Source organism: Rhipicephalus sanguineus, chromosome 5 (genome assembly GCF_013339695.2).
Source record: "Rhipicephalus sanguineus isolate Rsan-2018 chromosome 5, BIME_Rsan_1.4, whole genome shotgun sequence".
Classification (NCBI taxonomy): domain Eukaryota; kingdom Metazoa; phylum Arthropoda; class Arachnida; order Ixodida; family Ixodidae; genus Rhipicephalus; species Rhipicephalus sanguineus.
In genome coordinates, this window is record NC_051180.1 from 191,537,084 (window position 1) to 191,558,287 (window position 21,204).

The following is a 21,204-nucleotide window of genomic DNA, read 5'->3' on the forward strand; positions in this document are numbered from 1 at the left end:
TTTTTTGAGATATGCGAGTTCGAGTTAAAGAGGTAATACTGTATTTTTCTCACTCCTCTTGCTTTTGCCTCTTTGTCCACAGCGGATTAAATGGCCCGTAGAGGCCCCAAGCACTTGCGTTCTTCCGTTCTCCTCTCTTGAACGAAATAAGCAGCGCGAAAAACACGGACAAGCAAGGAATGGCAAACACGGGTGCTGACTCGCAACTGAAATTTTATTTTTATTGAAACCGAATAAATAGCAACGGAAAAGCACGATAACGTACAACCATCTCATTTGTGCAAGGTAACAAAAAGAGGCAAAAAACCAAAAAAGTGACTGATTAAACATGAGCAACGTGTTCATGTTTAGACTGTTTTTTTGCTTTCATTGCTGAGAAGACCAGCATGTCCCCCACCCCCTGCTTGCGGGTGGGGGAAATACTGGTTTTAATCGCGGAGGGGAGGGGGGGGCACTGGCGGCAGCCAGAGAAAGAAGACAACAAAGAGGCACTCGGCGGAACAGTGAGCAGCCGGGGCCCGAGACTTGGAGGATGTTAAAGGTGGTTTCTTCTCACGTTCAGTGATCAATGCGAAGCCTTTTCGTTCTCTAGAGTCAAAACAAACCAATGTTGTGTTTTCTCAGTCAAGTAACCTTTTACGAGGACCAAAAGCAACATTCTTTGAAGAAACAAATTAGAATATGTGTACCCAGATGTGCAACTAACAAATCCTAGTGTCCAGCCAGTGTTCTGCCACATTCATTGTGATCCACCAGAAAGGACCAATTCCAAGTTTCACAGCACCGAACAGTGTAACACTTGAAAGCCTGTAGTTGTAGCTATGGAGCACATCCTTACCATGCAAGGGCTGGCTCCCACTTTGTTCTTCTCTGTTGTGCTTCTTCCCCTATGCCAGTACCCCGCATTATTGTAGAGGCGAGGATCAAACAGTGTAATAGACGGGGCCATAGACCTGGAACACAGTTCACAAGGACTGAATCCTTTTGGTTTGTTCCCATGCTTCCCAAATTTATTTTCAACATCGTCTTCTAAGGAAGAGTATACACGGTGTATCTTGTCGTCAGAGCTCCTGTTGTTGAATGACCTGTTTTCAAGCTCTTGAGCCAGGTGAGTAGGTTACTGTAGTAGGATTGATGCAGGATGCACTGGGGCTGTGATTGTTACTGCTGTTATCAAGCTAGCTTGATGGTGCGGCATCTTCTTGACGGTGTCTGCTACATGAATGGATCTCCACTAAGCGTCACGTATTTGTGGTGATGACTAATGCAGCATTCAAACAAGTAAAGATTCAACTCTTTAGTGGGCAAACCTCTGCCCAGCAAAACAAACTGGTATACCTGTGTCACACAGGCACTTGTTTTAAAAGGCCATCCAGTCGATGGCCTTTGAAGCACCACAACTCAGTGGGGCTGTTGCACTGCTACATGACAGTTTTGAACAGCTGTTGAGTGGTTTACGCATTTCTCGCAAATGCTGTGCGCACTATGAGTCTTTTTATTTCTTGTCACCAAAAGTTAAGGTAATATAAATCCACTTAAAACCGCAACTATGCCTGTTATTTTTGTTTGAACATTTTAATAAATTGCTTATTCGACGTTATACATATACAATAAACCTCGATATAACGAATGCGGATATAACGAATTATCTGTTATAACAAAGTAAATGAAGGAGAGTGTTGTCATACATACAGTGTTATGAATATACACTTATAACGAATTTTCGGATATAACGAACTTATTTTCGTGTCAGATGCAACTTTGTTTTAATGAGGTTTGAGTGTATGTTTAGTTTCTAAGTTGTTGAGCAGGAAAACTGTGGCAATGTGTGTGCTGCTTGGTGCAGCTGTACATACCCTCGACAACCCAGGCACGTCACTGTTGTCGAGAGTATGCACGGTTCGCACGTTGAAGACTTTATTAAATAACTTATATCACTCAGATATACTATTTTTAGAGCACACTGAACGAAAGGGCACGTTCATGCCGTTTCTGCTTTTGTTGCTCAATGCTCATCGGGGTTTTGATAGAGTTGTAGGGTGCTCCATTGACTCCATAGACTGTTGACTTGGCAGCACTCGAAAGGGCCAGTGTAACAACTCAAACTTGACCGTAGAGTGAATGGACAGTCGGTTGAAAGGCCTCCTAAACGCCCGTGTGACTTGGGTTTTAGGCTAGTTTGTTTGCATTACAAAAATGTCGGATAAACGCACTAAAAATAGACACACACACAGAATGTCTGTGTGTGCGTTGTCTTTCTGTGTCTGTTTTTATTTGCGCTAATTTTACACTATTACGTATAAAATGGTCAGAGTACAATGATAGCAGCGAGCACAGCCAGAGTCAAAGAAGCAAAAAACTGCTGTACTTTATTTTAAGGTGGGATGGAAGAGCACAGACCACTGCTCAGTGCAGCATTCTTCTGTTTTGTCACGCCTTATAGCACACTTTCCTGCTTATTGTCATGACCTAAGCAGTTCATTAGCGTACCCTCCTGCAGGTCGATGATTATCTGTTATTCATTGAAACAGGCCAGCTTTAATGCACGCCCGTTCACTCCAGTGTCATTGCTGGTGCTTATAAAAATTCCAAAAAGTACTGAGCTTTCTGCATGCTTTCTAAACAGAGAATTCAGAAACATGCTAGAACACAGTCGGACGCAGCCTGCACCTCGTCAAGGAGTGGTGGAACCCAATTGTCCTGTCTGCGTGTCATTATTCTTCGAAGAGTACTATAGAATAGCTTCTGTCAACTGCAAGATTATGGTGAGTGAGCTGTGTCGTATCCTGAAACCCAATCGCAGGTGCCTTAAGGTACTGACAGCCAATTTTTGTGCTACCTATTTTCTTTATTGCAACAGAAAGCTTACTGGTCAGAGGGTCTAATCATGGAGTGTTCATGTGGAAAACCCTCTGAAACATTTTTAAAGACGATAGTCTTTCTTGGGGAACTTGAACGCAGCAATTTTGGTCTGTCTGTCTTTCTGTCTGTCTTTCTGTTTGTCGGCACGTCCCTCGATTCAGCCACTCGGCCAAAGTTGGACCACTTGCCCAAGGGCCAGCCATCTTGAACTGGTACGGCTGTTCATACTTGTGAACGTTGTCGATCAAAAAGTAAATATCATGCATATCTGAGGTGCAACATCACTAGGTAAGTATTAGGTGGCGTGTTCCTTTAATAGAAAATGCATACATACGTAATTTTAAGGACCCTAGTTTCTTAAGCTGCGCTGAAAATGCATAAGAATGGAAGCTTGAGCGAGTTGGTATGCGTTCATCTTTGTTGAAACAGCGCCCACTAGACGACGACGAAGTCAAAGAAGGCACAGGACAGGCGCTGCCTGTCGTGTGCCTTCTTTTACTTCGTCGTCGTCTAGTGAGCGCTGTTTCAACAAAGCTGAAAATGCGACTGCGCTGAAATTTGCCTTCCTCCGTGCCCTTCGCACGAGCTCATTGTTGTGTTTCGGTTTCGGTTCTGTATTGCACTGTACGAATGCCATGGGTTGGTGTTGAAAAACTTTAGTTTTGAGAAGGACAAGAAGGTGAAAAAAATATTTAAAAAATGAAAAAGCAGCGTTGTGGGCGGCCTTCAGGCTGCCGGTTGTGGGCGCCGCTCTGGCGTTCCTGTTTTACCCAGGCGACGTGTAAATAAAAGAGTGTGTGGAGAGTACTCGTTGAGTGCGGACGTTTCTCTGCTTCAGCGCTTCGCGCCAAACCGCGTTTTCGGGCTGGCTGGTGTCCCCGCCGGTCGCGTTGGTCACCGCCGGTCTTCGCCTGCTGCTGCGCCGGGACTACCAGCACGCAACACAGCACTCATGTTTCCCGACGTATTGCCAGATGGCGTCCATATCTCACACAGCGCCTCTTCTATCGTCTTTACACGACATTTGCAGCGAAGCACGCAGATACGCGGCCAATTTCCTATTTGTCAGAATTTTTCAATCTTCAGCGGCGAGTAAGCCGTATATACACAAAACAGAGAATAACAAAGAGCCGAGCCAGTTGGCATGTAATCATGCTAAAAGCCTGGACATGGACACAAGAGAGAAGTCAAGACACCACAAACTCTGACTAACAACTGATGGCGAAAAAAAAGAAGGCAAGAAAACTGATCTGCGCATGCCCAGGCATTAGGCGATACCTATCAATCCGGCACGGCAGTAACGCCGTATCCACTTCCCACTTTCTTTAGTCTGTGAGATACACAATGAATGTAAAGAATACCTATAACACGTTTTTATCTATTGCTTTTTGCACCCATTCTCAGACTTAACAAAGTGGACTTCTTTAAGGGCACGGGGTAAAGCAAAATTAAAAAAAAAAAAAACACTTTGTTTTTTCTTTGCAGTTTGGGAAGTGTGTCCCTTTGTGCATATTTTTCATATTTGTGCTTTCCCTAGAAAGTCTTTCTTGTGGCTGAAAATCAGTTTTTCCGAAAGCAAGTAGTGAGTGAGCATACATGCCAGCTCCTCATATGCACTCTATGCTTACGGTCCATTTTTCTAAAAAAAAATACTTCCTGCATGAAAGCCAAAATGCTTGTCAGGAGTCAGATGTATAGTACAGTAGAACCCCGCTGATACGTTTTTGAAGGGACCGTAGGAAATAAACGTAAGAGACGGGAAACGTAAGAGCCAAAAACAGGAAAAACGGCAAAATATTTAGTGGTACAGAATTTTATTTCAATTCTTACGAGCAGCACGAAAATTGGCGCGCTCAGCCGCGATCTAGTCGATGGATAGAAACGCGGAGCTTAGGACGGCCTTATCCACAGAAATATAATCAACGTATGTGATTTTTTTAACACCAACAGCTGTAGGCATGAAAGAACTAAGCACACGCAATCACAACCGGCGCGGCGAGTCCGACCGCGAACCGCACGCACGACCATGCGAGCTCCAACCAGCTCGAACTCCTCCCGTTCTCCGATAAATAACGATGATGATGAGTCTACGCCAACGCGATGGCAGAAGTGAATGCCAATCTCGAAGGCCTTGCTTTCGCAAGCAATTACGCCATACACGCCATGTTTGTGCAATGCAAATCTCAGAGGCTATGCTTTTGTCAATAGTAAATGCCAATCTCGAAGGCCTTGCTTTCGCGAGCAGTTACATCATAGACGCCATCTTTGCAATTTGAATCTCGAAGGCCATGCTTTTGTTTGCATCAATTGAAAGATTCTGTTGCTTGCGCCTTTCATGCGGCTAATATTACGGTCAAACGAGGCCAAGCTGCGTGAAAATGCACCATGGCCGCTCTCTTTCGTAGTCACTCGGTCGGCTCCGGGCACACTTCGCGACGTATCATACGGGAACAGTCCGACAGTTACGACGTACCAGCGGGGTTCCCAATACATTGTATCCTATGGGAGCTATGCCGGCACCGGCGGAAAACGACGTAACAGCCGGGAAAACGCAGCAGTGAGGAACGTAACAGCGGGGTTCTACTGTATAAGAAATTGTCGGGTAACTTTAAAGGCAATCCGAAGACACTGTGCGCCGTTCGCATTTGTTCTTTGGAACATGTCTGCTCGAGCACTTTCAGATCCTAGCATCATTACACCTTGTGTCTGTCGTGCCTGTCGATAAGTTGAGATGCTGAGGGTAAAGAAGGTCTTCAGCAAGGGTAAATTTTGCAGCAACTAATACAGTGCTCTTGTAAGTGTGAATAAATGCTGGCGACATGCTGAGGTGCCGAATGCTGAACCAGCAAGCTCTTTATCGTCGAACTTCTAAGCCTTTTCAGCGTCCTTCGAGGAGAATCGCGTGCAGGTTGACAATGGGTATACTACAATGGACATATTATTTGTGATGCAGTTAGACCGAATTGTGCATGCAAACTGTGTGGCAGAAGTGGTGAGTTATGGTAATTGGAATTGCATCGCAGAGTCTTTGCTGTCTTTGTTTAGGCTTCAGGGTCTTAAGGATTGCGACATTAGATGCTGTTCTTTTGTCTTATGATGGCAGCATCGCTTTTGCCAAAATTCTGAAAATATAGGATTGAAATTTGGCCAACACACAGTCAATTTGCTAAAAGAAATTGACCACAATCGACGATACATTGCAGATAGAGCGGCACGACAGCTTAGAAAATAAGTAAGGCAAGCAAGACGACAGGCTTAAAAGTGAAGAAATGACTTTGGCAATGATTACCAAGCTCGTAGCTACTAAATAAAATAGTTAAACGGTGTTAGTGGCAAAAGATGTTTGCTTTTCAGCTGTTTTCTTACTTTAAACTTGATTATCTCAAAATCATGTTTTCTGTATTACTTAGGCACCGTTATTTCCTATGTATTCCAAGATAACCAGTTGATTATTTTTCTTTGCATGTTGCATACAGGCATACAACTACCATATTAGAATTGAAATTATGCACTTCACAGTTTTTATGTTACAAATTGTGAAAGATGCAAATGAACTCAAATATAGCTCCTAGTGGTAAAAAATTCACCAGAATAGTAATATTAGTCAGATTTTAATAAATCTGGTACAGTTAAAAGAGCACAATATTTGGAAGAAAACTGTATATGTACAGTGGAACCTCGGTAATGCGTACCTGTCGGGAACGCCGCATAACTACGCACTAAACAGTAGTACGCATTAACCACCAAGTAAAAATTTGCATCTCCTCGCATACGCCATTGCCGCCAGCAAAGAAATACATACAATGCCACAGCAAATATTGCCTAAAGTACCCACTGCGAAGCCTTTTCTTTCTTTTTGCCAAACTGGAGAAAAGATTCTGGTACTCTCGCACGACCGTCCGATGGTGCCGATAGCGCGCGGTGGCGACGCCAAGGAGCATTTCGGCACTACTACAGGGTCCGGTATACGCAGTGACCGACGTAGCGACAGAACGGACAGTGTCGGCTTTCCGCGATATATGTGTGTGCGTCTATACCGCGATCTGCTACTAAATGAAAACTGACACAGTTCCAGTGAAACGCTGTACGGCTGCGTGGAGCCGATCGTCTCCTGGCTAGTTGCGTGCAGCGTGTCGCCTTCTCGGCTCACGCCGTCACTGCCGGGCCGCCGGGCCGCTTGCTGTACCGCACGCGTGCATTTGTCGTGGGAGTGTTCCTCGTACCCACTTCGCTCCAGACCGTGCACAGATGCGGCGATGAGCACAGATGAGCTTGTTCGGTTAACGCGGCGATGACGAACTTCCTGCAAGCGATGCGCACTCCGCGACGCTCTAGCGGTCCTGGCAGCAGACGGAAGCGCGTTTGGGTGGTCGCCCAATAAAAGCGTGCAGTATGGTTAGAACAGCGCTACGCTTGCTGAACAGCTGAACAGTACGCCTGCGTTTAGCGTGATAGCGTCTATGCAGAGAGGTTTCTCGTCGCCCACGACTAGCAATGCTCAACTCCGCAACAGCGAGCTGCTTTCGTTTCTACAAAGCGGCGCGCGCTTGAAGACGGCCGCGCACAACGAAGCGGCAGCGATCGGCGGCCCAGCGCGTTCAGGTTGTTGCCTAATAAAAGCGTGCAGTAGGCTTAAAAAGTAGCGCTGCGCCGCACGCGTGCCCGAGCAGATAGCTGAAGATACTTATTGTGATAAGGTTGTCGGCGTGATAAGTCATGCTGGCGCGTTCGTCGGTGGCCGCTGCCTCACCCTCGTTCTTTCCCGATGCTTACCCGCAAATGCGTCGCCGCAATCGCGCGGAAGTCGGAATCAGTGATCGACCGATCTACGTACTTCTCGAAAAGGCGGAAAACCTTTGGCGGCACATTGTGGCGTCGGGAAGTTCAGCGGCGCAGTAAAATTTTATGGCACAAAACGTTATCGCGGTACGCAGGGTACGCACTAACCGGTAGGCATAGGGCGAAGCACTACAGCTTAAGTGGTCAGCGAATGCATTAGGCTCTATGAGACTCGGTCGGGGATTCGTCGCAACTACGTTTTAACCGTTAGTACGCTTAAAGCGGCTACGTATTAACGAGGTTTGACTGTATTATGTGTATACTCCTTTTAGTTATGGAGGAAACGGTTCCTCAATGTGGTCAAAAATGCATGCAACGAATAGGGCTTACGCTGTGCCCTTAAAGGGACTGTCTACCACTCAGAAAATTTTTTTTGATTGTGGGGAAGATTAGAAGATTGTTTGTGACATCGGCGGTAACGAACATGCTTCTGTCCAATAAAAAATGAGTTGTACCGTATAAATGCGTGTAAGGGCCGCACATTTTTTTCAAGAAATGAGGGCCAATTTTCAGGGTGCGGCCCATACACGCGACATTTTTTTTTAAGTAAAAACGCACCAGTTAGCGAACGAAGAGTGTTTATTGCAGTATACGACATTTCTTGCGACATACGTGCTCAATCGTCGTCACTCGGCGAGTCCTCAGACTTGGAGTCCGAGATGAGATTGTGTGCTGTGAAGCGCCGTCACCCCACAAGCAGTCATCTTCCGTGCCATCCAAGCTGTTAGATATCCCGGCGACTTTAAAACTTTGGGACACAATGTCCGTCGACACCGAGCTCCACGCAGATAGGATCCACCCAAGTACAGTCGCCAAGGCTAGTCCCTTCACATGCAGCATGTCCGTTGTGAGTGCAAGACCATCATTCCGCACTTCAGTCACATAGCGGAGCAAGTCTTCTTCCAAATCGGGAAACTTGCACTGCTCTCCTCGGAAAGCACGCTTAGTGCTGTTGGTGTTTCACAAGGCTTCTTTTTGAGCACACCAACGTCGAACACACTTCTCGTCAACGTCGAATTTTCTGCCGACGGCACGTTTCCCATGCTCGAGAGCATACTCGATCACCTTCAACTTATAGTCAGCAGTGTAGCTATTCAGGTACTTGCCCATCTTGCCAAAACGTGAACGCTGTGTAGAAAACAAGCTAGCACGAAGGTCATCGAACAGTGCAGAAAACTACAGCAAATGGCTGGCTGAACTGCACAAACCGAACAACGCGAACGCCATGCCAAAGTTGGTGATGCTATAGTGATGCTAATGCCGATATGGATAGCGCCGATAGCGCGTTTGTATAGAGATGTGAGAAGCTAAAGATAAAATCCTGCTTTAACCTTTAGTTGGCGGGTCTATGAATACTAATAAAAAAGTTAAAATTTTAGCCCACTTCACGAACATCTTAACACGAATAAGGTGACGATGATGGTTGCGTTTCCTTGCGCCATCTATCGACTACGCCTAGAAGCTTACGCATGCGCGCATTTTGAATACGAAGTGGTTGAGGAAAGTGTGGGTGCGGCCCTTACGCGGTTTTTTTTTTTTAGAATATGCACTTCAAAAAAAACGGGGTGCGGCCCTTACACGCGTTTATACGGTACTTTTAGTTTGGCTCTGAAAGTCGTGAAAGTATGACCGCTAGTATCACCCAACAGCAATGTGGTTCAATCCAGTGGTAGGAGCAAAAAACTGTCATAGGTAGACTTATTTTGTTGAAAACGAGTATGTATAACTTAAAATTGTATCTTATGCACTTTTAGCAGCTTTCCTTTGCATCGGAGAGCAATTTTTGCTTTTTTTCTCACACGTTCAAAGAGACGCCTGGTGGTGCTGCCGGCGACGCGTTCACCTGCCTGCCGACGGCGGAGAAGCCACACGAGCACTGCGTCTGGCGCCGCTTATAAGAAAAAAAGTCTTGGGCGTAGAGCAGCGCGACTTCAGGGAATTTTCTAACCATGGCCGTGAGTCTTCGTGCGTAAAGTGCATGCCAGCATTCATCTAGGTTCTACATTGAAGAAGATTTCACCTCCAGGTTCCGCTTCACCAAGGCATCCGTGTTGGCTGTCATATGCAACACAGACCACCTAAACATAAAAAAACAGCAGGGACCTTCTGTTCTTCTGTGAAGCACGTCTCATGTTCGTTTTAGTTGCACATTTGACATGAGTAGAAGCACTACAGTTTGTTTGACAACGCCGCCATGCCAGCGTTGCTGGAACAGACCAAGTTTTCCACTTGACTGCGGTGGTTTTTCAGGCTGACTAAACAATGAAGTTCAGTAGGGTTGAGAGCTGGGCTAGTTGGTGAGATATCATTTTAACGTATGGTGTAGTAGCGCAAATTCGACGGGGACAAAGGGGACAAGAAGCAAAAAACACGACGAGTGTCGGTAGCGAGTGTCGTGTTTTTTGCTTCTTGTCCTCTTTGTCCCCGTCGAATTTGCGCTACTACACCATACGTTAAAATGACTAAACAAAGCTGTGGTAATAATACTTTACAGTAGACTCGATAATTCGAACTTGAGGGGACCTCAGGATTTTATTTGAATTATCAGAATTCTTGGATGTGGGCGCAAAAAGACAAGGACGAAGGGAAGAAGGACACACACACACTGACGCTACTGACAACAACAACAACAACAAAAAAACGTTTATTTTCAATCACCGAGCCTACTTATATACCTATTTTTGCGAACGACATTCACGTGACCACTAGCATATAACATGAAAAACCAGCAGTACAATCAACACCAGCAGTGCAATCAACAGCATGACAGGATTGAAAACCTCCTATGACAAAATTGACTGCTTCGGCATCACCGGCAAATAGACAGACCTTAACACCTGCGCAGGTAGTCTAATTCCTTTTTGCTCAAGGATAGTGACATTTTGCTAACACAACTTTCGCCAAAATAGTCTATCTGTTCAGCTTGGATTACTAATCTAGTGATTTCGGACTTGTTCTTGGCAGCTACAACAGTCTTCAAAATTGGGTCGGCACGTGCATTTATGGCAGTGTAGCGCCAGAAACCCGTCAGGGGGCGTCTTGCCCACTTTGTTGCTGTGCTCTCTGAGCCTATCATTGAGGCAGCGGCCGGTTTTACAGTGGGCAGACTGGCCGCTGCCTCAATGATAGGCTCAGAGAGCACAGCAACAAAGTGGGCAAGACGCCCCCTGACGGGTTTCTGGCGCTACACTGCCATAAATGCACGTGCCGACCCAGTTTTGAACAGACTGTTGTAGTTGGCAAGAACAAGTCCGAAATCACTAGATTGGTAATCGAAGCTGAACAGATAGACTATTTTGGTGAAAGTTGTGTTGCCGGTGATGCAGAAGCCGGTGATGCAGAAGTGGTCAATTTCATCATAGGAGGTTTTCAACACTGTCATGTTGTTGATTGCACTGCTGGTTTTTCATGTTATATGCTAGTGGTCACGTGAATGTTGTGTGCGTGAAGGCTGTGTTAATCAGAGATTATTGGAACATAAGAGGTCTCTAACTGGAGGCTCACCATCTGATCTTTCTTTGCATTGTTGAGAGTGTAAGTGCATGCTGAAATTCAATGAATGCACAGTTTTGTTAAGGCACAGGATTGAAGAAACGCGTCTAATGGTTGAGGCATGGCATATCGATAACAGTGGTAGCGTATGCATGAGCCAACCGTTAATTAACTTCCACAAAGAAAGAAAAAAAAAATCAAACTGCCTGAACAGTAGAGCTGCTCAATTCGAGTGAGTCCGGCTGAGTTATATTTTGGTGAGTCTGAGTCAGAGTGAGTCCGCTTGAAGAAAGTTTTGGTGAGTCTGAGTCGAGTGAGTCTGGTTGAGGAAAGTTTTCATGAGTCTTATTCCAAGTGATTCTTGTTGAGGAAAGTTCTCGTGACTCTGAGCCCGGTTGAGGAAAAGTTCCTTGAGTCTGAGTCCGAGTGAGTCCAAAGTGACGAACCCATTTATTGACTGAGCTCCATTTATTCTGCCGACCCATGGGGTAATGGGACAGGGTCAGAAGAAGTCCCGTGCTTATTCTCATCGCTGTCCCATTATTGTAATAATCCGGCCTTATTATGCTCAATATAAACTAGCCTCATTTTCCGCCTTCAGAATATACCTCTTGTTGGCAGGGTTGGTTTTTGCTAAATGTGTTCTTTCTTTCCTCTTGTTCCTCCAAATGTTTTCTTGTATTTTTTAGCTTCTACACTACTTTAACAGTCTACCACAGCTGAGGATAATTGGCCAAATGTGGCTTTCTACAATGAAAAGTTTTACGAGAAGCGTTTGTCCAAGTGCGCTCGTATCCTGGGAGATTTGTTAACTTGTTTAATTCTGGTTTCAGGAGGCGTGCTGCAGAAGCAAAGTGAGGCATGTCTGGTCCAGGATATTGGCGGCTTTCTCTGTGCCACTGGCTTCTTCTTATCCAGCTCTGATGATAGCACATTGAAACATGACAATGTCGGGATAAGTACTTTCGTTTCCACCGTCCTCAGTTGGTGTGGCATCGGCGTGATTTCGACTCTTTTTGATCAGAGCCATTGTTACCTTTAGCGGCCCAATTTGAAATGACATGTCGCAGTTATCTCAACAGGGTTCATACAGGTCCTTGAAAACCCTTGATTTTGAAAGTTAAATTTTCAAGGCCCTTGAAGGTCCTGGAATTGTATTCTGTTCTTGAAAACCCTTGAATTTTGGGACCAGTGCAGTCTGAAGTCCACAGTGCGACCTGTTGTAGATTAGCGTCGATGCGGCAAACTTAACATTTCAGAAGTAATGTGCCGTACGAGTTTGCATAGTATTCTGTTTGTTCATGCCTTGGCCGTTTCACTCCTCGCCCGTCAGTGCATCTTGTCTCGGTTTTATCTCCTTACGACTTCACTCTTGTATCCTGCATTTATGCTGCTTTTTCCCTGTCAAGGGAGCGGTGCATGTGGTTAGTAAGCTGTAACGATGTCAAGCCTTGCCAATACTAGAGAAGTCTCAGCACCTGTCCTGAACATTTGTTGTGTGATGGGAACTATTTCAGATGGCATCAAGGCTAGTCTTTTCTACGGTATAATAATACAGTTAAAACTCTATCTAACAAAACCCCATTTTTGCATAGTTCCCAATCTAAGGAAGAAATTCGCATTCCCCGGCAGGTACTCTTAAGGTTCCATGTTGTTGTGAACCCAAACTAATGAAGCTAACTTAAAAGTTTTTTCTGAAATAAGTTAGTAAAAGGAAGCGCTATATATATATATATATATATATATATATTGTTTTACACAGATGGCTTTTTTCTAGGGGTGTGCGAATATTCGAAATTTCGAATATTTTTCGAATAGTGTTTGCTATTCGATTCGATTCACACTGGAATTTTACTATTCAAACTATTCGAACTTCCCAAAAACAAATACAGTCAACGTCCGATTGAAAGTGACCCCTTCAAATTTTCACTATGCTTCACGTCATTACACTCTCGTATTGCAGCAAAGCTGCCTTTCAAGCTCCGTTACGGTCGAACTTTGCCAAGAGACAGTCAACGTCCGATTGGAAGTGGTCCCTATATTTTCAATATGCTTCACCTCATCACACCCCGGTATTGCGGCAAAGCTGCCTTTCAAGCTCCGCTACGGTCGCAAATTTACTAACTCAAGAAAACGCATGTTCCAACATCGAGATGAAAGATGTGGCAAAGGTGGGGGCTCAATTAATGCTGTTTTGGACCTGAAATTTGGGCAGGAAGTCCGAAAAATCGGAAGCCGAAGCTTTTTGGCATCCAAAATTTCAGATGTTATATATTGACGTCTACATGGCAGATTTGGAACTCCGGACTTGAAGGGAGCACATCCTTGTCCGCCACATCAGTTGGGCTTCCACAGAAGTTGAAAGAGGAGGAGAGGCTGAGGAAATGGCATCTTTGCCCATCACGTGTAATGTGTTGTCAGCAACACTTTGGTTGCACCAAATCAAGTACGTAAATAGAATTCGGCCTCTACATTGCCTCATTCTTGATAAGACAACTATAAAACACCACCCTGTCAGTGCTTCATCAGCCTAGCAAAAAGAAACTTTCATGTTGCTATCTCATAATATGCTTAGGAATCTTCTGTAACCTTTTTTTCCTGCAATTGCGCTTCGAAGTATTCGAAAAATATTCTAGAAATATTCGAGAAATATTCTAAAAATATTCGATTCGATTCGCACTCACGCTTCAATATTCGAATTCGCTTCACACCCAAAATTTTGCTATTCGCACAGCTGTACTTTTTTCTTCAAGCGCGGGCACTGAAGCTGTTGCGTAAAGTATCTGTCAGCCATAGTCACGAGCCTGGTTTTATTTTGACAAGGCTACATGCCACCCACATGCACGGAACAGTGGACTCAACAGTCGCGCTGTTACATACCAGATGGTACTACGGGTGGCAGTGGTTTAGTGTTCCTCTCAATGCTCCCACAGGAGCACTACTGTGTGATTTGGTTATTTCATGATTTATGCGACATACGACGCTAATTTTAGCCTTGCAACTTTCTTGCTCGCCCTGCTAGCCTAATGACTGCATTCGTTCTCCCTGTCTTTGCATTTCGGCTGCATATCATATTTGACGTGACTGTCTGCCTAACCTGCATCACCTGGACCACATATGTGAGTCTCAGTGTTCGGTGCACCTGAACAGACTTTTCACACAAACACGCGCGGCTTAGCGGTAGAAACGATGCTGTAGTAGATTTTGGGTGGCTCTGTGTTACAATTTCAGGTTTCGAAGGACTGAAAAACCCCTTTCTCAATTTTACAAACTTCTCAATTTAACGAAGTAATTTGAGCGTGGTGATGACTTCGTGAAATTGAGTTTCTACTTTATATGTATAAATGCGATAAATTTAGTCAGAATTTGAACATTGTTAGAGTACAAAAAAATCCTCATTAGGATGCCATTTTTTAGTTTTTGAAGAACATGTGACAGGCCCTTGAAATTCCTTGAATATCCTTGAATTTTCTCCTTTGAAACCTATACGAACCCTGTCTCAAGCAATTGTACATACTAGTCGTTACACTCAAACTTTTCAGGTCGCATTTCAATCCATGAGCTTCGTACATTAGCAGCTGCCAAACTTGTAAAGGTGATTGAGGCACTAACAGTGTAAGTGCAAGCAAACACAGGTTATGTTTGTACTCTTGATGTCAGTGGTATTTGGAAGTCCTTACGAGAATATTATGTGGCAAGTTATGTTGCTGCCAGCATCAAAGGAAAGTGTGTTATGCCTGCGGTGTTTGCAGAAGGAGGGCATAGGGACTTGCTTCAAGTGTTGGTGTCACATTCGGTACTCGAGGCTGATTCAAGGTTTGCTGGCAGAACCGAGAGATGGTTGCCTAAAGGTGTGCCAACTGAACCCAAAGACAGCTGTCCCAAGGTGTTGCGCTTTACTGGGGCACAAGTATCGAAGATCGGGATGTTCTATTGCTTTACGATATCGTATTGGTATAGCGCAGCTCAGTTTGAGCATGAAGAAAAGAGGCTACAGCGAAGAAAGAAACACAGGCAACAGGATGAGCGCTAAACTTCCAACTTTTGTTTATTGCATGACCCTACAGCACATTATATGGCCCACCTCACAGCACACGTGACGCCACAACCTGACCAAAAAAACTAAACGCGGCGCAGCACACGTGACCAGAAAACGCAGTTTACGCAAATATCACATTAACTGCACTTCACTGCACACGCTCAAGAAAATCGATCTCTTTTTCAGATAAGGCTACAGATGGCGTACTCACACACAGCTTCACACATTTCTCATTAGAATTCGCTTCGATGATCTCACGTGTCAACTGATTACGACTGCGGCCCAAAATGACACAACGGTCAAACAGTGGAGTGCATGCACACGTCTTACAATGCATAGCCAGGAAACTGCCTGAGGAAACCTTGTCTTTTACATTGCAACAATTCTCGCGCAGGCGGTCATTGATACACCTACCCGTCTGTCCTATGTAAACCGCATCGTATGACAGAGGGAACATATACGCGACAGCTAGGGAACATTCAACAAACCTAGTCACACGCCTCTTTCCACAGGCGGTTTGCGACTCCTTCTTAGGATTCGGCAGATTGCATAGTCGACTTAGTTTCTCTGGAGCAGAGAACACTACGCGGACATGTTCTCTCAGGGCTATCTTCTTCAAATGGTGTGATACTTTATGAACATATGGTACGACACTGGTTTTTCCAGCATCGCAACCTGAACGTCAGGTTGCAGAAATTCTGCCAACCATTAGGGATTCTCTGGTTCCCCTTGAAATTATGTGTGAAATATGGCAAGAAGGCACTATCTGGTTTCTTGACCTTCGTCTGTTTTGTTCAGTACAACATACTTGCTGGTGCTATGAACCACGCTCAGAAAAGCCTCTCCTGCAGTACAATTCAGCGTATTCAAAGCTAATTAAACGAGGGGTTGCCAGATCATGCTTTAGGAATGCCTTGATGAAGTCATGCCATCACACTATGGCTGCTAGTTCTGCAGGACAAAGCAAGCGATTATCCCTGGCAAGCTGTCCAGTGTTGGTGCAGGTGTCAGTGGCTGAGTGCTTGTTGCAAGGTTCACGTAAGCGGGGACGTCCGCAGAACAATGGTGTGCCCGATGCTGGAAAAACCAGTGTCATACCATATGTGAATTAAATATCACACCATTTGAAGAAGATAGCCCTGAGAGAAAATGTCCGCGTAGTGTTCTCTGCTCCAGAGAAACTAAGTCCACTATGCAATCTGACGAATCCTAAGAAGGAGTCGCAACCCGCCTGTGGAAAGAGGTGTGTGACTAGGTTTGTTGAATGTTCCCTAGCTGTCGTGTACATGTTCCCTCTGTCGTGTGATGCGGTTTACATAGGACAGACGGGTAGGTGTATCAATGACCGCCTGCGCGAGCATTGTTGCAATGTAAAAGACAAGGTTTCCTCAGGCAGTTTCCTGGCTATGCATTGTAAGACGTGTGCATGCACTCCACTGTTTGACCGTTGTGTCATTTTGGGCCGCAGTCGTAATCAGTTGACACGTGAGATCATCGAAGCGAATTCTAATGAGAAATGTGTGAAGCTGTGTGTGAGTACGCCATCTGTAGCCTTATCTGAAAAAGAGATCGATTTTCTTGAGCGTGTGCAGTGAAGTGCAGTTAATGTGATATTTGCGTAAACTGCATTTTCTGGTCACGTGTGCTGCGCCACGTTTAGTTTTTTTGGTCAGGTTGTGGCGTCACGTGTGCTGTGAGATGGGCCATATAATGTGCTGTAGGGTCATGATATAAACAAAAGTTGGAAGTTTAGCACTCATCCGGTTGCCTGTGTGTCTTTCTTCGCTGAAGCCTCTTTTCTTCATGCTCAAACTGAGCTGCGCTATACCAATACGATATCATAATGCACCAACTTGCCCAATATGCAGTACTTGTCTATTGCTTTACATTGACTCACTGTCATTAATTGAATGCTGTTTTGCCATCCCTAAGCCTTGTGCCGTAAGACACTGTTCATTGTCATTCACCATTAGCCATCTCATGACATGTCCCCTGGGTACTCGCATCGGTCTCAAGGACAAGTTTAGTAAAGCAATGTGGGTTTACCATACTGAGCTGTGAGGATTCTCAATGACCATGTAAGAGGATGTAGCTCGCCCTTCAGCTGCCCGTGCTTTTCGGCCATCGTCCCAGCTGTTAACTGCTGCAATGGTGTTCAGCAGTATGTTCTAGGCCTGAAACGGAACAGTGCCATCATGCAAAGGGCCATGACGGGGCTGGGAAGTCAACATCACTGGACAGTTGCTTGAAGATTCTGGAGCTAGAGGTGCCACAGCAACATGCCGGTGGCACACCTTGTGGATCTTCCTGCTCTTCCCTTGTCCATCCCTGCTGCTGTTTTCTTGCTACGTGGCCCATCCGAGCATGCACTGTCACCCGTGCAGCATGAGTTCGTGCTGGCAGGTTACGGCATCACAGGCAGGGTTTGGTGTTACTAATGTTTATTTTTCATAAAGTTCAGTGCATGTTTTTACTTGTTCAGTTCAACAATTATCATTTGTTTGCTTTCACTTTCCAATTATCTGAATTTTTTTACTTTTTGTGATTTGAATGATTGTGCTTCATGGACAGGGGTGCCAACTACACAAAAACACAGTGAGAATGTTGTGAGTAACTTGAGTGAAGAAATGGAGTTGAGCAAAAAATGCCAATGTCTCGAAAGGGGTCATTGTGCAGCATTTTTATGTGCAATTAGCTCATTCTCTTGTCATGCTTAATGGGCAAGAAGGAGAGTTGAACAAAAACAAGGGGAGTGAAAAACGGGGAAAGAGTCACCTGAGCGGGAAACGATTTGAATGTGCAGGTTCTGGCACGAGCCACAGCCCAGCTGATCCAGGCCATCAAGGGCGAAGCTCAGGCCGAGCCAGACTCGGACCAGCAGAAGCGACTGCTAGCGGCTGCCAAGGTGCTAGCCGATGCCACTGCCCGCATGATTGAAGCTGCCAAGGTGCGTGTGGCAAATTCTTTGCATTGCGGTTTTGTAGTTTACCATATATGCGTGGAAACTGAAAACCAAATGGCATGCTTAAACCTTCCATAGTAATGACAGGTGCAGCAAGTTGGTGAAATGTGTGTGATATTTATCCTCCTGAGACCTGAGCAAATTTGTGGCCACACAGGTGAAATCAAAACACATTGTTGGAATGCACACACATGCTGTATTAAACCAGAAAAAAAAATGCATCTGTACAGCAAACAGTTTTTGCACAGCTGTGTGTGCATTATAATGCACACTGGGTCTCAATGCACAGCAAACGAACGACACTCGCCTATAACGAAATTTTACATTTGCTCGCAATAAGCACGCTTATTTGTTGTGAAACTGTCTGGAGGCGTTTCGCGCAGATGTGATGCAAAGAACGATGTTGCACGTGATGCACCGGAACTTTGTCCGCTGAGCATAGGCATGCGCAGGGTTCCCCAACAGGGGGATTGAAGCTTTATTGCAGTGCCCCCCCCCCCCTAGTAAGTCAATGTACGAGGCAGAGTTTGGGTCGCCCTCCCTCTTAGGTGACTGGAGGGTCAACTTACGGGGCAGATTTTGCGCCTCCCTCTTAGGTGACTAGGGGGGGCGGCCGACCCCCTGCCCCCCTCCCCTTGCGCACTCCTACTGCGCTGAGAATATCCTGGGTTTCGGCACCTCGAGGAGAATCCCTAGTTCCCAAGCTCTGAAATGTGGCTTGCTTGCGCAGTTGTTGGCTCAGAAGGCATGGGCCCAACCTTGGCTTTCAGCAGCTTCCGTGGTGACTCATAAGGGAGCTTTCGAGTAGAGTACGCAAAGCTTTGCGTTGGCTTTTCGCGCAACTGCGCATGCGTCGTACGCTTCCGCTTGCAGGCTCCCGTTAAGTGACGGAAATAGTGGGCCTCAAACGCTAAGGCTAACTTAGCGTACGCTATTCGATAACTGCCTATTGTCAAATTCTGCACCACACCTGTCTTCCGGCAACAGGTAATGGGGAAGGGACAGCCTCATCGTATGAGAATTCTAGGTCCGAGGTGTCGTTGCTGGTCATTGACTCAAGAATTCGTTTCTTTATCACTGATTCCTAGGTGAAACAAACGCCAAAGCTTAATGCCAAAGAGTAACGAACCACATGAGATTGGCAAACATACGCAGGAAAAAGCACCCATTGAGACCGAGTGTGCATTATAATGCACATTTGAAGAAAACAGCTTGTGATAACAAAAATACTTGCCCTAAGGGTTACATGACGTGCGGAAATTATCCCTAAACCCTTCCTAAGTAGATTTAAACAACAATTAAGAAATATGACACGATGGTTATTGAGCAATTTACGAATTACTTGGACGGCGTGAGCAGAACATTCAAGACGAGAATGACGCCATGTTTCAAAGCGGGAAAATGGGGCTTCCACTGTAGTATGCTTCCTGTATTGCTGACCAGATGACACCACATGATAGAGCATGCGATTTCAACAAGAATGTTGGCTCTAATAGTGGCGCGAATTTCGAAAACCGGGAAAAAACAAATGTGCATTTTAACGCACGCGGGGTCTGAAGCGGATTGATAGCCTTCTCTTCATCTGTCTTACCTAGTGAGCCTCTAAGGGAAATCTCATTACAGTTATAAGAGGTAGTTCTTTTACTCATACCGTTACAGGGTGGGTCAAAAGCAGCACTTGTACAGTTCGTACATTACACGAGGAAAAACAAAAAAACACTTGACAAAAACCTACATAGGCAAACATAAGTGAACAAAAAGCACAAGTGTAGATAATACATCGATCAAATTATGAACAACTATAAGTGCAAACTTAAAGACTGCTACAAAACATAAGGGAACACAAGCGAACAATAGTATATACCCATACATAAGCGAAATATTTTGTACTTTCACCGATCAAATGATAAAAAAACATCAATGCAGTGCTAACAAATGAGCTCAGAGACACCCACGAAACGATGAGTAGAGCCGTGCACGGGCTGCATTTCCGAGCCTGGCCTCTGCCCGCTGACTGCGTCGAAAGCCCGCCTGAGCCCGATACTATAGAGCTACAAAAATAATAGCCCGTGCCCGATCCAGCCCGATATTATGAAGGTTTGCTGTGGAGACAAGATATCGTTTTCCGATAATGTGGCATTTTATTAAACATATCAAAGTCAAACATAAGCAAACGACACATGACGTCACTATATCCACAGATTACAAGTTGTCGTGAGAAATAACAAGCTGTCCAATGATTGGGGCTTCAGTGAAGTGCGGCTTTCCTGCCTCGCATATCCCGCCAAACTGAAGTTCCGTTCACTGCTCGCACTGGTTGCCGGAACTCCCAATATCTTTTTAAGCAAGCATAGCAAGCCTGGGAAATTTGACTGCTTGTTACTCCAGAACTTTAGTACCTGAGATGCAGGACAGGAGGATGATTCCATCGATAGATAATCACAAAGCTCATTTTGTGTGTTTTTCACAATTCTGGCACGTCTATATCTTGGGCTTGATTCGGGCTTTGCACCTGGCCCAGCCAGTCCGACAAAAAACACCGGGCCCGAGATGAAAAGACGTCGGCCTACCCGAGTCAGGCCCGGCTTGGGGCCGGGCTCGGGTTTTCGGGCTGCCCGGGGCCTCGTGCACAACTCCAACGGTGCGCATGTGTAGATGCATATATCTTTTAATGTTATTTAGGCTATTTTCAACTTGTTCTGCACTGGTGCTTTCTCGGGTTAATAGCGGCAATTCATTCCATTCTTTAATTGTTCTTGAGAAGAAGGAAAACTCATAAGTGCTAATCTGCAGCTGAGGTATTTGGAAAGTACCATCTTTGCTTCTTCGCAATGTTCCACCCTGTCGTGCTATCAAATATTTTTTACTGTTGATGTTGTGTTTTTAGTGAGAAGGTAAAAAGACTTCATCCTCGCTATGCTCCTGCGTTGAGCGGGCGTAGGCAAGTTCAGTAAACTGACCGTTTCGGAGACAGAATCTGTGCGAGAATATCGTGCTAGAATAAACCTTG

The 21,204-nt window shown here is 45.2% G+C and overlaps 1 protein-coding gene across 1 annotated transcript in view; it reads left to right on the forward strand.

Moving 5' to 3' along the window:
• Positions 1-21,204, forward strand: part of LOC119394536 (talin-2) — a 612,547-nt gene that overhangs the window by 287,578 nt on the left and 303,765 nt on the right. Inside the window, exon 23 of the mRNA XM_037661859.2 lies at positions 18,036-18,179. Coding sequence (XP_037517787.1) covers positions 18,036-18,179 — 144 coding nt within the window. The remainder of the gene's footprint in view (positions 1-18,035; positions 18,180-21,204) is intronic.